General features: G+C 40.5%; 1 protein-coding gene across 1 annotated transcript in view; it reads right to left on the bottom strand.

Moving 5' to 3' along the window:
* Positions 1-1,218: 1,218 nt before the first annotated feature.
* PARP14 (poly(ADP-ribose) polymerase family member 14) overlaps positions 1,219-17,100 on the bottom strand; it is a 49,150-nt gene continuing 33,268 nt past the window's right edge. The window contains exons 13-17 of the mRNA XM_060099011.1: positions 14,433-14,639; positions 10,669-11,268; positions 9,256-9,389; positions 4,544-4,718; positions 1,219-3,879 (exon numbers count right to left, since the gene is read on the bottom strand). Coding sequence (XP_059954994.1) covers positions 3,590-3,879; positions 4,544-4,718; positions 9,256-9,389; positions 10,669-11,268; positions 14,433-14,639 — 1,406 coding nt within the window. The 3' untranslated portion in view covers positions 1,219-3,589. The remainder of the gene's footprint in view (positions 3,880-4,543; positions 4,719-9,255; positions 9,390-10,668; positions 11,269-14,432; positions 14,640-17,100) is intronic.

Below are 17,100 nucleotides of genomic sequence, written 5' to 3'. Positions count from 1 at the left end.
TATAGAGAGATTATGACACGGCAAGAGATCCTGGCTATCTGCAACTGGGGAGTGTGGGAAGGAGAAGACAGTCAAAGGGGGAGATGGTCAGCCACCAAGTAGGGTCCCATTTCATCCTGCATTTCTCAGAAGAGCATGCCCGAATGAGTGAACTCAATTATTAACTAAATATTAATACTTTGACCCTCCAGAGGTTAGAGGGATTGAAGTGTTACATCTAAAGTTACAGTATCGGGCTTCCCGGGTGGCGCAGTGGTTGAGAGTCCGCCTGCCGATGCAGAGGACACAGGTTCGTGCCCCGGTCCGGGAAGATCCCACATGCCGCGGAGCGGCTGGGCCCGTGAGCCATGGCCGCTGAGCCTGCGCGTTCGGAGCCTGTGCTCTGCAACGGGAGAGGCCACAGCAGTGAGAGGCCTGCGTACCGCAAAAAAAAAATAAAAAAATAAAAAAAAATAAATAAAGTTACAGTATCCATGTATAAGCAGGATGATCTATCCGGTAGGCTAAGTAGCTAGGGCCCCTGAGCTTTTAGGGTCTACAGAAGTGTTTTAGTTTCTTTAAAAATAAAAAAAAAAGAATATAATCTAGTTTCGATTACATTCATGTTTATACCAATGCAGTAGCGAAGTATCATGTTTAATACTTTTCATGGAGTAAGGGGCCTACAAAGGCAAAATTGCCTGGGGCCCATGAAAGTCCTAAGCAGCTCTGGGTATCAGGGATATCAGCATCATTTGAGGGGCTTGCTGAAGATGCAGGTGTCTGGGCACCACTCTAGAGCTATAGAATTTGCCTCCTTTGGGATGGGCCAGATTTTGCAGTCTCAGCAAGCACCTGAGGTGCTTCACATAGCAAAAAAGTTTAAGAATCTCTGGCCCTGGAGTAGACCACCAAGACCTAACACAGGTTCAAAGTGGGCTTGTTTTAGCAGGGGCTGCTTGTTGGGGTCAATCCGCCCTTCAGATTTACTGAACTAAAGCTGTACTGTGCCCTTCTGTAATTTTCAGCTGAATGCTCTTGATACTGTGAGGATCCCTTGATGCTGTCATGTTTAGTTGTGGTCTTTTATCAGCAGTGGCCTGTGTTTATCATCAAGCTCTCCTGTATTTGCCCTAAAGGATAAAGATGTTTAACCACCAAATAACATTTTCCAAGCATTTTATTCAAAAAGGAGGAAATATTTTAAAAAATTTTTATTGAAGTATAGTTGATGTACAATATTATGTGTTGCATGTGTACAATACAGTGATTCATAATTTTTAAAGGTTATACTCCATTTATAGTTATTATAAAATATTGGCCATGTTCCCTGTGTTGTATGACATATTTCTTTAGATTGAGGGTAACTATAACATTTACAGACTGAATCATCATAACTTGGTGCAATACACCCTGATATTCAGCCTTGCCTAAGTTAACCAAACCACTGGAGAACAAGAACAAATTAGAGAGCAGGTCTCTCCTTTTTTATTTCGTACATTCATTGTCAAGCCCAAGTTCAGATGCCAGTGGCTGGGAAGCTACTCCTAAGCAATAAGAAGTCTTTGCCAATCCACTTAAAAAACAGCAACAGCAAGAAAAATTTCAAGACGTCTGTGTTTAATGAAGCAGCAACTATGGCCCCCTCAACCTCCTTTACTTGAAGTGCAGGCATTGTTCCCTGGGGCCAAGAAAGAGTGCCTTTATCCTCCTGGTGACCCCTAGCATCAAGTTCATCATCTGTCCTGGCTCCCCATGGGCATAGCTCTGGCCTCTTGGCCTACAGAGCTTCAGATGAAGAGAATCTACAATGAAAACCAAAGCCAGAAGGGACAAGGCCAAGGAAATATGAGGATAGTTCACAGATTGTCTGAGATATTTCTGAATCAGTAACATTAATCTAGAAGCCATGTTCTGTAGTGGGAAGAGCAAGGGGCTTGATGACACAGAGACCCAGATTCAGTTGCTGGCTCTGAGGCCTGTTACCCAGGTGACTTAAGGCAAGGAAGCTTCTGGTGTTCTGAGCATCAGTTTCCTCAGCTTTGAAAAGGGGGTATAATTCTTACCTCACAAGAGTGTTTGGGGGAAGAAAATAAATACTGTTATGTGAAAGCACCTATTATAGTACCTGGTTAATGTAGGCACTCAATAAACAGTGTTAGAATCTGAAATTTACCTGAGGAAGTTAAAAAAGAAACTTTCCATTACTATCCTGTAGCTACTGAGTTAGCAAATTAGTAATATGACTGCTTAATTCCTTTGGTTTATTTATGCATATGGCTTTAAAATCATCAAAAGGTAGGCTGCCAAGGAAAATGTGCTATTTAATACCCTTAGATTCATTTAATCTTAACATAGTAGAAGGGGTTCATACTGAAAATATAGCAGGCATTATCCTTTTTTCCACTGGGCGGAACTAAGACCATGAATAAAAGTTATAAAAAGGCAGATTTGGGTTCAACTTTAGAAAGGACCAATTGGAAACAGGGCTGCTGCACTACACAACTCCATGGGATACAGCTCACCTAGTCCTCAAGCTAGACCACAGCCCCCTGGACTGTGCAGGACATAGCTGCACTGCAGTCCCAGAGCCCTGACCGGAGTTGTCCCACATGTCCATAGGCTGCTTTGTGAAAAAGCTCCCTGCCATGGAATCTCATCGATTTGAGGCAAAGTGACAATAGGTCAAGGGTGTTGAGGAGATGGTTCCCACTTTGGTTACGAGTCTGACAGGGCTTCTTCATTCTTAAGTGGTTTATGAAACATTTATGGAGCATCTGTTGTACATCAGGCACAGACCTCAGCCCAGAGATAAAGAAAATTAGACACCATCCCTGCACCCAGGGAAGACAGCAGCCCCACCCACTTAGTAATACTGTGCTCCCCACAGCAGTATGGAGTCCTGACATGATACCAGCTGTCTCTCAGTGGCAGCTGAAGTTATATCACTGTGTCCTCTGCCTTTAAGATTAATGTTATTCTTATATGTGGAATCTAGAAAAATGGTACAGATGAACCTACTTGCAGGGCAAGAATAGAGATGAAGATGTAAAGAACGGACGTGTGGACGTGGAGGGGGATGAACTGGAAGACTGAGATTGACATGTATACATTACCAGTGTAAAAGAGATGGCTAGTGGGAACCTGCTGTGTAGCACAGGGAGCTCAGCTCAGCGCTCTGTGGTGACCTAGATGGGTGGGATGGCGGCGGGGGGGGCGGGGGGAGATCCAAGAGGGAGGGGATATATGTATACACATAGCTGATTCACTTGGTTGTACAGCAGAAATGAACACAACATTGTAAAGCAACTATACCCCAATTTTTAAAAAAAAGACAGATTAATGTTATACTCTCCTTCCTGGAAATAAACACATGTACGTCTACAGATTTGATATACATGGTTGAGGACACACAGTTGTAACTCCAATTAAATTCTCGGATTTACTGCTCTCAAGATAGGTTCATTCCAGTTTTGAAAGAGAGGCTGGATTTCAGTGACAAGGGTCCTCTGATCTTAGAAAAAGCTGTTAAGAGAAAAAAAAACTACAGCTTGCTTTACAGTTAGCTATGTATAGATGAATAATATCTTCTGCAAAGGATACCAGAATGTTAACGTCTAAAAGTAATGAGGTACTCTGGGTAAGCCTGGTAGTCATAAAATACCACAAATAAATTTGGATTTTGCACACAATCTGTGACAGTGTCATACGAGTCAGTAGGATTTTGGGGGTCCTTTAGAGGAGGCACAATTAATGTACTGTTTCCAGCTGTGTAGGATCCAGTGAGTACTCGCACATAATACATATGCTTCTTCCCATTTACGTCCGGTCTGGAGTATACATCACTGGCAGAATAAAGGGCACTGACAGCAAAATAGGTTCCCTTTCCATATGCCGTAGCTGTGAAGAGAAAAACAAAACATCTTTAAGGATTTCAGTTTAGTCTATAATTTGACAATGTTGACCCAATATGTCAAATAATGTTAAAATAATGTTCAGTTCTCTCTAAAGCTTCTTTTAAATATTTTTGTGCGTTTTTTATTCTTTTTTTCTTTTGGTTACGTTGGGTCTTCGTTGCTGCGTGCGGGCTTTCTCTAGTTGAGGCGAGCGGGGGCTACTCTTCGTTGTGGTGTGTGGGCTTCTCATTGCAGTGGCTTCTCTTGTTGCGGAGCATGGGCTCTAAGCACACAGGCTTCAGTAGTTGTGGCACGTGGGCTCTAGAGCGCAGGCTCAGTAGTTGTGGCACACGGGCTTAGTTGCTCTGCGGCATGTGGGATCTTCCTGGACCAGGGCTTGAACCCGTGTCCCCTGCATTGGCAGGCGGATTCTTAACCACTGTGCCACCAGGGAAGTCCCTGGTTTTTTATTCTTAAAAATCATTCCCCCACCCTGGAGGGCCAGTCAGTCCCTTCGGGATGAAATATAGTGAGTCTAACCTAAAACTTTGGCTGTAACATGGCCCCCAACAATGAGAGAACACAGCACCATCCATACTGTCCCCAGCCAGCTTGGGTTCTCATGGCTGACATCCCATTTGAAGCAGCCAGATTACTTGCGTCCTTACCATTCTTTCCAGCATAACTGCGGTTAAAGCCTTTTCCGTTGACAAGTGTCACTGAGTTGGCATCTGTCCCATGGAAGAGCAGCTTCTCATTTATTAATTGGCCATTTTTGGTGTCCATGTTGTTTTTCTTTGTCTGGTAGTGTTTCCAGAGCTCTGGATTCTGGATCCTCTCAATCTGCAAATCAATAAGGAAAAATTTGCTGTCAGTGCCAAGAGCCCTTGGCAAGATACAACAGATGAAACACGACCATTTTTCAGTTTGGGGTTTCCCGTTTTTAATTAAGATACAGTTGGCGGGCTTCTCTGGTGGCACAGTGGTCAAGAATCCACCTGCCAATTCAGGGGATGTGGGTTCGAGCCCTGGTCGGGGAAGATCCCACATGCCGCATGCACCACAACTACTGAGCCTGCGCTCTAGAGCCCGTGAGCCACAACTACTGAGCCCTTGTGCCACAACTACTGAAGCCCAGGCACCTAGAGCCCATGCTCCGCAACAGGAGAAGCCACCACAATGAGAAGCCCATGCTCCGCAACAAAGAGTAGCCCCCGCTTGCCACAACTAGAGAAAGCCCACGTGCAGCAATGAAGACCCAATGCAGCCAAAAATAAAAAATAAAATTAATTAATTAATTTAAAAAAGATACAGTTTGCCGTCTAGTTCCAGGTCTCAGCATTATCATGTATTTTGTTGATCCAATTTATAATCTTAAATTTTATTTTTCCTTTTACCTACAACTAAGTTTCTGATCTTCAAACTACTTCCAATTTATTTCTGTTTACTAAATCTTATTTATTTTACTCATTTTTAAAAGCCTTAAAATTTTATTCACACCAAGTTTTGAAACCATTCTTAATTTCTTAGTCCTTTTATTCTTGTTTCTCACCCTTTTTTAGTATATATGCTGCAGAAGTGAGCACAAATCCTTTTAAAATTTAATAACCACACAAAGAAAATTATTTCAAGTAATTTTGAACACAGTAATCTGAGTCTGTATTCCTAGTAGGATAAATTCTAAGCTTTACTTAGTAGGCTTATTTTAGCAGCAGACTTCTGGCTATGATAGACTACTTGTATCAGACCAAACTTCTTGCCAACAACTACTAGAAGAGCTAGTGGGAAAAAAAAGTCTGTTTGAAGGCAACAAGGATCTGAGCCAAGTTCCTGGAGAGAAGGGAAGTGCAGAGTGAAAGTCAGAAGATAACAGAATAACTTCTTCAAAGTGCTTAAAGAAAATAACTACCAATTCAGAATTTTGTATCCAGCAAAAATATCCTTCAAAGAATGAGGGTGAAATGAATTTTCAGAGAAACAGAGAATTCATCACTACCAGACCTGCACTAGAAGAAATACTAAAGCCAGAGGAAAGTGACCCCAGATGAGGCACAGAAATACAAGAAGGACTGAAAAGCAGTGGGATGAAAGGGTAAATATGTATATAAATTTATATACATATTATATATATATACACACACACATCTGAGTCACTCTGCTGTATACCAGAAACTAACACAGTATTGTAAATCAACAATAGTTCAATAAAAGTAAATAAATAAATAGAAGCTTCTTTGATGCCTCACCTACAAAATATATTCTTGCAAAAAATACTCATCTGAATTTACCCAAGCCTTTCAACCTAACTCCAAGTTTACCACAAATAAAGCGGATAGAGGAATAAATTAAATGACACCATGGGCAATCAGACAAATCTAGAATCTATAAGAAAGCTGCTTGGATTCTTAAAAAATCTAGGTGAGAGAGAGCCAGAATGTGGAACATTCTACAACACCACTAGCTTAAACTCTTCTAAAATTTCAATATCATGAAAAATAATGTTTAAAAATGCAGGAGTACTGTTCTATATCAGAAGAGATGAAGGAGGCACAATGACAAAATGCAATGTGTGAGTCCAGATTGGGGGCAGGGATTTCGAGGAAGTTAGAAGAAAGCTGTTTTGAGCAACAGGGGTGATTTGAATATTGACCATCTATTGGATATTATTATAAGGGATAATGATATTTGTGTTATTTAAGAGAATGTTTTTATTCTTAGGATACATATGCTATAATATTTAGGAGTATCATGATATCTGCAACTTTCAATTGTTTCAGGAAAAACAGAGAGAGTGAAGGAAAAAAAGCAAATGTTACAAAATTGTTGAATCTAGGTGGAAGTTCATGTGTGTTAAAAAACCTTAGTCACAAGACATGACAGTCATGGAGGATGACAGACCACCCATTTTTCATGTTAGCGCTTTTGCACTACTAGACTCCTCCACAGAGGGGCCTTAGAGAATATCTTCTAGCTCTGCTTTTACTGGCGTCATAGACTGGGATTTCACATAAGATTGAAAAAAGGGTTCCACTACAAAAGGGTAGTGAAGTCATTTCTCTGGTGAAGGTCTGCCAACACATGGTAAAACTCCAAGGCCCAGTGCAGACATTTCTGGTCAACTGGGTGGTCCTGCTCAATTTGGACTTGGCATCTCATCACAATGTGCCAGTCAGCCACTCCCAGAGGACTGTAATTGGTATCTTTAATGAAACTTATTGTCTCAGAAGCAGACCGTGAAAGAGCTGCATACTTGAATTACATTTTCTTGGTACCACATATAATTGTTCTGCTCAACATACAGGGATCTGTCTATTTGGCAAGGTTATTTATTCTTCCAGTTTTATTAAGATATAGTTTACATTCATATAGCACTGTATAAGTTTAAGATGTACAGCATAGTGGTTTGACTTACATATATTATGAAAAGATCATCATAAGTCCAGTGAACATCCATCATCTCATATAGATACAAAATGAATGAAATAGAAAAAAATTTTTTTCCTTGTGATAACTCCCAGGATCCACTCTCCCAACAACTTTCACACATAATATAGTGTATGAAAGCACTGTTGATTATATTTATCATGTTGTACATTACATCCCCAGTACTCATTTATCTTATAACTGCAAGTTTGTACCTTTTGCCTATCTTTCATCCAGTTCCCTCTCCCTATACCCCCTGTCTCTGGTAACCACAAATCTGATCTCTTTTTCTATGAGTTTGTTTATTTTTGAAGGATAACTGACCTACAACACTGCTAGTTCCTGTTACACAGAATAGCGATTCGATACTTCCATATATTTCAAAATGATCACCAAGATAAGTCCAGCCATGATCAGTCACCATACAAATGATATAATTATTGACTGTATTACCCACACTGCACATTTCATACCTGTGACTCAGCTACTGTGCAACTGTAAGTTTGTACCTCTTAATCTCTCTAACCTATTCCTCTCCTTCCTACATTGAGGGATTTTAAAAAATGGTATAAAATTTGATATTGAATTTACTGTGAGGATGATTTTGAAGATATTCTCTAGTACTTATTCACAGGAGAACTCTTTCAGGAGTCAGTCTCAGTACTGTGAAAAACTGTTGAGTCTCCTGATCAAATGCTTTGCTCTTTGATTTATGGACATTATGAATCTTATAGCTGAGTGTTTACTTCTTTACTTTGTCTACTAGGAAGATCAAGGACAAAATTGAGGGCCTCCTCTAGTAACTATCTAGGACCTCATGTTATGTATTTTTGTGAACTAACAATACCTCTGTAATTATCTTAATTTCCCTGCCCTACTTTTCTTTTTGTCCATATTTATGCTATCTGAAGGTATATCTTTGTAGGACACTTCAAATCTTTTTTGAATTATTATGTAATAATAATATGTATTATTAAGTACATGAATAAACAGTGTGGTGGCAGTGCAAATAGAGAATAAGAGAAAATTTGCAAAGAAAGACAATGCAGGCCTTACTGGCAGACTTGTTATTACAGATGAAGGGAAGGTACTCAAAGATCTCCAGCTTTACTCAGAAAGTGGTGGAACCAAGGACAGAAAGCAGGAAGAAGGGGAAATGATGAGATGAGTTAGATTTTAGGGAAATTGATTTAGCAGACAGATTTTCAAGTGGAGACTTTTTTAGGCCACTTGGGAACTCAAGTTCTAGAGCTTGAGTTAAAGATCCAGGTCGGTGATGTTGATTTGAGAGCTATCAACACTGAAATAATAGCTGCAGCCAAGAAGAGTAAAAACATTCCCTGGTGAACTGCAGAGACAGAATACCAAACTATAAATCCTGTGGGTTACCTAGGATTAGGGGTTTAGAGGAAGAAAAGATGCCAGTGAAAATGAAAGGAACATTAGTTAAAGAAGCATCAAAATAATACTGTCCTAGAAGTCAAGGGAGAAAAATAATTTCAAAAAGGAAACTTTCTAAACTAATGTTTAAAAGCAGAAGATGCCAAAATAAGGGAAATGAACAGGGAAAGGACTGCTGGATTATCAAGGAAGCAAGGACTGTTGATCTGTGAATAGTGGGGCAGAAGCACATAATCCTGATCTGATTTGCTAGTTATCGACTCCAACTTTGGAGCCATATCTAGGAGTTATTATTAGCTTGCTTCACAAAGTAAATATATATCTTTATTATTCTAATATATTACAATCTAATATATTGTAATAACTGACACAAGAATTTCAATGTCTCAGAAATCATAGTGACATGAGTAGAATCTAGAATTTAAAACCTAATTGCCTTAAAATATTCTAATTCTGGGTAAAAAATGTGATAGGAAGTGAATGAAAATGTATTTATCCAGGACAATGATACCTCTATTAACACCGTGTAGAAACTCCATGTCAGCGGAAGGCTTACCTTCTCTATGATGAAGTTTGCACAGGTCTCATTAAACTTGCTTGCCACAGTTTTGTATTCTGAATCATCAGGCTGTAGCTCAACCACACAGACTTTCTGCTGCTTCATATCACTCCAGTATAAGGGGATCTCAACTGCAAAGTAGACATTTGAAAACTCCCTCGCACCTAGAAAGGCTCATCCGCATTGTCCACATTCCTGGTATGCTTTGAAAAACTGAGTATCATTTGTGCTCTTGTTTTACAATCTCCCAAATCAAGGTGTTCAAGAAGCCCCTTATATTTCTAGAAGAATGTTTTCAAAATGTGGACCACAGGTAACCCGCCACAGAACCAACTATAACGCCCGCTTTAAAAAAACCTCACAGATCTACCGAATCAAAATCTCTACGGGTGGAACCTGGGTACCTGCATCTTAACTAGTTTGATCATGCTCAGATTTGAGAACTGTTGGTGTAGTGTAACTCAGCTGCATATTCTGTTCAGTCTCTAATTTGTCATAATTTAATAAGTTTACATATAATATCAATGATTTCCCTACAATGTTTTCAATAAATAGTCATTAACGTTTTGCTTACAAATGCATGGCTTTTTGCCAGAACTCACCACAACCACCAGGCCCTCCACATCTATTCTTTCATTATTCTTCACAGCATCCTTAAGAGTTGGGTGGGTGGGAGGTTTTGCTACATGGCAGGTTGTGGTGGCAGCTGTCTCCCCGTCTGCTAAACAGAATACTGTATTTGACTTGTCATTTCCCCAGGGTTGCTCAGAGTCTGAGGAATTCGTTCACATTGATCTCTCAATGTACTGAAAGCCAATTCAGTAGTTTGCAGTGGGGGATTTATGTGGTTCAAAGGCAGGAATAGCTGACAACACAAGACAAGCATTCCCTTCTCAGGAATCTTGAAGACTGCCTCCTGATGTGTGTGTCCAAGAATCTTATCCTCAGGGCAGAGGAGCTAGTGAACTTCTGGGAGAAGATCCTTCAGGCTCCCCATCCACTCTGGGTCATCAGTCACAGACACAGAGTGCCCACTCTCTGACTAGGCTGTCTTCAGTCTTTTGTTCTAGAAAGCCTTGGGCTACTTACAGCCCATGGCTTTCCCTTTCCTGACAGAAGCAACCATTACCTCCCCAGCCAAACTGGCTCCGGGAAGCTTGTAAACTGTAGAGATGAGAACAAATGCAATATTTGACTATTGTTACCATTAAGATAATAATGATCAGCTGTTGGGTGCACCTGTACTGTATTTTCATGGCCGAAGTGTAAGCTCCTTCAGCTGAGACCAAGTTTTCTATTTTCTTCCATAAGGGTACTTGGATTTTATCTACTTGAACAACATTTTGATGTACGTACAACACACATCACAGGCATAAAGTAATGGACAACAAGCATGATAGTTTGATTCACCTTCATATTTTGTATGGCGCCAAACAGGTAAACTCTTTCCCTTTGCATCTGTAGCAGTGTATGTTTCCAAGTCCACTGTGTAGCTCTGATGATTAATTTTAACATCAATTGTCTTTCTCTTTTGTTTCTTTGCATCCTCCAGTTGCATATTGGTAATTTTGTCAAAACTATGAAACTTGTTATCGTCCTTATATTGCCATTCCACAAAATCACTGGTACGATCTGCCAGGAATTCCTGTTCTTTGGACAATCTAACTCTCTTGATCATGTCCTCAATTGCATTTCTAACCTGTATCACATCTTTGGTAATTCCAGAAACCTCAATCAAAGGTTTTTCACGGTCCAAGGAAATGGAAATATTTAACTTCTTCTGAAGCTCATTCAATTCCTGATATTCCTTTACATCAAAGTTTTTGATACATTCATCTTCACTGGTGTAGGGACACTGTTCCTTTTGAATGAGATCCTGTATCCAGAAGAGGACGTTTTCTACACTTCTTACATTTTCACCACACACCTGAAAAATTGCTGATTCTGTTTTCTTTTCTAAAACCAAAGGAGTCTGTTTTGGGGGAGATTTACTTGAGAAGCCTAAGAATGCTAAAAAAGAAAAGAAAGGAAGATCAGCTCTTTCTTTCTTCTTCCTTCCTCCCTCCTTCTTCCCTCCCTCCCTCCTTCCTCTCTTCCTCTCTCTCTCTCTTTGTCACCATGCTGTACATTACAACCCTAGGACTTGTTTATCTTATAACTGGATGCTTTTACCCTTTTGACCAACTTCACGCATTTCACCCAACCCCCACCCGCCTTGTACCCACCGGCAATCACCAATCCGTCCTCTGTATAAGTGCTATTATACAGTATTTGTCTTTCTCTGTCTTATTTCATTGAGCATAATGCCCTCAAGGTCCACACATGTTCTTGCACATGCATGTAGCAGGATTTCCTTCTTTTTTATGCCTGAGTAATATTCCATATACACCACATCTTCTTTATAATTCATCTTTCAATGTTTCCATGTTGTGGCTATTGAAAATAATGCTGCAGTGAACGTGGATTCCAGAGAGTCATTTCATTTCCTTCAGATAAATACCCAGAAGTGGAATTTCTGGATTCTATGGTAGTTCTATTTCTAGACTTTTGAGGAACCTCCATGCTGTTTTCCACAGTAGCTGCACCAGTTTACATTCCCACCAACAGTGCATGAGGGTTCCCTTTTCTCTACATCCTCACCAACACTTGTTATTTCTTTTTTTTTTTAATCATTTATTTTCCCCTATTTTTTCTTCTAGGAGTTTTATGGTCAGGTCTTAACATTTCAGTCTTTAATACTTTTTTTTTTTTTTTTTTGCTGTGACACGTGGCATGTGGGATTTTAGTTCCCTAACCAGGTATCAAACCCATGCCCCCTGCAGTGGAAGCATGGAGTCTTAACCACTGGACCACCAGGGAAGTCCCTGTCTTTTTTTTTTTTTTTTAATATTTTATTTATTTGTTTGTTTGTTTGTTTATTTATTTATTTATTTATTTATTTGCTGGGTCTTAGTTGCAGCAGGCAGGCTCCTTAATTGCAGCTCACCTGCTCCTTAGTTGTGGCAAAGTGAGCTCTTAGTTGCGGCACACATGTGGGATCTAGTTCCCTGACCAGGGATCGAACCTGGGCCCCCTGCATTGGGAGCACGAAGTCTTAACCACTGTGCCACCAGGGAAGTCCCTCACTTGTCTTTTTTTTTTTTTTTTTTTTTTTTTTTTGCGGTATGCGGGCCTCTCACTGTTGTGGCCTCCCCCGTTGCGGAGCACAGGCTCCGGACGCGCAGGCTCCGGACGCGCAGGCTCAGCGGCCATGGCTCACGGGCCCAGCCGCTCCGCGGCATATGGGATCCTCCCAGACCGGGGCACGAACCCGTATCCCCTGCATCGGCAGGCAGACTCTCAACCACTTGCGCCACCAGGGAGGCCCCCTCACTTGTCTTTTTGATAATAGCTGTTCTATCATGTGAGGTGATCACTCATTATGATTTTGATTTCCATTTCCCTGATGATTAATGATGTTGAGCACCTTTTCATGTACCTATTGGCCAGTTGTATGTCTTTTTTTGGAAAAATGTCTATTCAGATACTCTATTTTAAAATCAAATTGTTTGGGGTTTTTTCTATTGTTGTATGAGTTCTTTATATATTTTGGATTTAACCCCTTATCAGATATACGATTTACAAATATTTTCTCCCATTCAGTGGGTTCCCTTTTCATTTTGTTTATGATTTCCTTTGCTGTGCAGAAGCTTTTCAGTTTGATGTAGTCCCACTTATTCATTTTGCTTTTGTAATTTTAGTGTCAAATCTAAAAAATCATTGCTAAGACCAGTGCTGAGGAGTTTACCCATATGTTTTCTTATAGGAGTTTTATGGTTTCAAGTCTGTTCTACTTCAGTGAGAAGTGCCACTGGAATTTTGATAGGGATCGCATTGAATCTGTAGATTGCTTTAAGTAGTATGGATATTTTAACAATATTAATCCTTCCAATCCATGAGCATGAACTGTATTTCCATTTATTTGTATCTTCTTCAGTTTCTTTCATCAATGTTGTGTATTTTCATGATACAGGTCTTTCACCTCCTTGGTTAAATTTATTCCTGGGTATTTTATTCTTTTTGATGCAATTATAAATGGGATTGTTTTCTTAATTTCTCTGTGATAGTTCATTAAAGATTAGCTATTTCAAGTCAGACAAAGACAAATACTGTATGACCTCACTGATATGCAGAATCTGAAAAAAAAACTCATAGAAAAAGAGATCAGATTTATGGTTACTAGGAGGTCGCAGGGTGAGGGTGGGAGGAGATTGGAGAAAGGCGGTCAAAAGATACAAACTTCCAATTACAAGATAAATAAGTACTAGGGATGTAATGTACAGAATGATGACTGTAATATTGTGATTTATAAGAAAAAATAGGGCTTCCCTGGTGGCACAGTGGTTGAGAGTCCGCCTGCCGATGCAGGGGACACGGGTTCGTGCCCCGGTCAGGGAAGATCCCACATGCCACGGAGCGGCTGAACCAGTGAGCCATGGCTGCTGAGCCTGCACGTCCGGAGCCTGTGCTCTGCAACGGGAGGGGCCCGCGTACCGCAAAAAAAAAAAAAAAAAAAAAAAAAAAAAAAAAATATATATATATATATATATGAAAAAATATATTTGGTCAGAATGACCAAATATTTTTCTCATATATACAGTATTTGGCTTGTGATTGGTATCTGAAGCAGAGGGCAGTCTCGTGGCACTGAGCCCTTTACCTGTGGAATCTGATTCCATCTCTGGGTAGATGATGTCAGAATTGAGTTGAATCCTCAGACACCCAGCTAGCGTCTGAGAATTGCTTGTAGGCACAGGGAAGCCTCCATACACATTGGAACTGGGTCCAGAAACCTTCTTTAATGACTGTAGTTAACACTACTATTTGATAGATATGAAAGTTGTTAAGAGAGTTCTTGTCACAAGGAAAAAAATTCTTCTTTTCTTTTTTTACTTTCTCTTTTTATTGTGTCTGTGTGAGAGGATGGATGCTAACTAAACTTATTGTGGTATTCGTTTCACAATATATGTAAGTCAAGCCATTATGCTGTATACCTCAAACTTATACAGTGATGTATGTCAACTCTATCTCCATAAAGCTGGAAAAAAGCTAATAAACTACCAGAAAAAAAAATAGCTATTTCTCATGTGACATCAATATTAGGAACATGTATTTCATAAAAATGAACAACTCACATGCAATTTTAGACATCACAGACTGCTGGGGAGAAGGCTGAGATCCTTCTCTTTTTTTCATGATGGCATAAAACACGTCCAGTACTTGAGGCAGAAAGATAACAACTTTAACTTTTTTCATAGACTGGACCAATCCTTTCTGAATAAAGTCTTCAATGGCATCAATTATGGCTGCTGCAACCTTATCTGGGTCTTGTTTGGCACTTCCTAGAAAGGCAAATAATAAAAATGATTGGGACAAAAAAAGATCCAACTGGATTTGAAAAAGAAGACCCGACTGGAAAAGGCTGAGGAATAAATTAGGGATTCTGATTCTCAGAATAAATTCCCACTCCTCAACTCTTTCATCACCGTGGACTTTTCTAAAATGCATCAGCAGACACCCTTGAAGTCCTAGATGTAATGGGGAGTTTTTGTTCCAGGATGTCAGGAACAGTGCAACAATGAACAAAGGACCCAGAAACATAACTTGGTGTCTGATATCTGTTATTTGCTCTATTCAGCTGATCCCAGCTCACTATGTTCCTCTGTGTTACAGAGCACAGTTAACCTTTCCTGGCTCACTGGTGTCCTCAAAAGATCCACAAAAAGCAAAAGATGCTTATGTATGTTGAAATATCATGCTCTTTAAAGAGAACAGGTCTTCCCTGGTGGTACAGTTGGTTAAGAATCCGCCTGCCAATGCAGGGGACACAGGTTCGAGCCCTGGTCCAGGAAGATCCCACATGCTGTGGAGCAACTAAGCCCATGTGCCACAACTGCTGAGCATGCGCTCTAGAGCTCGCATGCCACAACTATTGAAGCCCGTGCCTTAGAGCCCGTGCTCCATAACAAGAGAAGCCACCACAATGAGAAGCCTACGCACCGCAACAAAGAGTAGCCCCCACTTGCCGTAACTAGAGAAAGCCCATACACAGCAACAACGACACAACGCAGGCAAAAAATAAATAAATAAAAGAGAACTAATTATTAATTAATTAATTAATTTAAAAAATAAAGAGAACAGCATTATTTTTTGTTCAGTCATTTCTTGACTATTACGTATATATCCTTATTCTCTCAGATGTCTTTGGGGACCTGATTTAAACTGAGCTAATTTCATAAGATACCTAGAGCCATAAACTATTTGTTATAATCTATAATTCTTTGTATACAAGTTATCCATGAGCCTCCAAAAGTTTTTCGTCCCACGGTCACTGTGATTTTAGCTGACTTGCAGGGTTCAAGGTTGCCACCTGAGCAAGGTCTTTTCCTATTTTAAGCATGCTCCATATCTTGTTTCTCAAGCCTACTGGCTAGGTAAGATCATGAAAAGTTCCTTGAAAAGGCTCACGAAAAGCCATGGAAGCAGTTCCATATGAATAGCAGCTGTCACATTGCGGGGTGGGGAGTGGGCAATGTGAAAGTCCTCTGGCCAACTTGGTGTGATAGACGAAGGGCCTACTTGGGTTATCCCTGTTGACAGTGCCCGCTATTACTGCAGAAAGGAGAGCAGACCTCTTTGGCTTGGCTATGGAGACAACTGTAGGAATGTAGACAATCCCCATATAAAACTAACCTAGAGGGTTTGTGCAGGTTTTTTTTTTAATTAGATGATCGGGGAAAGAGGGGATTTCTCCATTGCAATGCTATAGTTATTCCATGCTATTTGGAAGAATTTAAATGGGAATGTTCAGATATATTAATTCACTCTCAATAATCTAAGCACTTGGGACACAGAGGATGTGATACATGGGGATGAACAGGTGTTCAACAGGTGAAGTATGGAAACCTGAGGGAAAGGCTACACCAGACAGAACTGTGTAAGAAGTGTGATATGTTGAACCTGGTGTGTTCAGGGGAACAGGTTTGTTTTTGAGAAAGATAAACAGGGGAGGTAGCGGGGTAGGTGGAGGAGGCACTGGAGCAGGGAACCAGGTCTAAACAGGAGAATTTAAATAAAGGTTCAGGCAAAAGACAAGAGCTGAACAAAGAGAGGAGGCCAGAATGAAGAGCTGGGTGTAGGGATTGAGGAGATATTTAGAAAGTAAAGTCAGCAGGACCAAGTGGCCAACTGGCTTTATACTTGCCCCTTTGTTCCCCGTCTTTTGCCACCCACAACCTTCACGTGTATTTCGTAAGTCCCGTTGCACTGCAGTTGTTTGTTGACATGTCTGTGTCTCACGGAAGGCCAGGTGCCCCTTGTGGACTGGACCCTTTTCTTAGTCATCTTTCTATCCCCGCTGTCTCAGCTCAGTGCCTGGCACATAGCAGACACTCAGTAAATATTTAATCAAACTAATTAATAAACTAATGCACCTAGGAGTGATGAAGAAGGTAGAGTCAAGGATTCTAGATAGAAAGTGATGTTTTTAACATGCTCAGGGATATAAGAGGAAGGGCAGGTGTGGGGGAGAAGACAATGAACTGGAGTTTGGAGTTTGCTTTGAGCTTGTGGTACTTGCAGGTACCAGTGGGTACCCATTCTCTCCCCTCAAGCCTGCGAGGAACAGGGAGAGGGCTTCCTTTACTGCCAGCAACTGTCTCAATCACAGTCTCAATTCAACTCATAATCACCACTAAGGGAGAAAGCTCCCCATCTGTTAGTCCAAGGGCCTACTCAGGTGGTGATAGAGACAGGTGAAGAAGATGAGGAAGGAGAATTTGCTAACCTTGATTTATTTGTGCA

The sequence above is a fragment of the Mesoplodon densirostris genome, chromosome 5 (assembly GCF_025265405.1).
Source record: "Mesoplodon densirostris isolate mMesDen1 chromosome 5, mMesDen1 primary haplotype, whole genome shotgun sequence".
NCBI lineage: Eukaryota > Metazoa > Chordata > Mammalia > Artiodactyla > Ziphiidae > Mesoplodon > Mesoplodon densirostris.
Note: the sequence above shows the minus strand (reverse complement) of the source record. Positions and strands in the feature narration are given on the sequence as shown.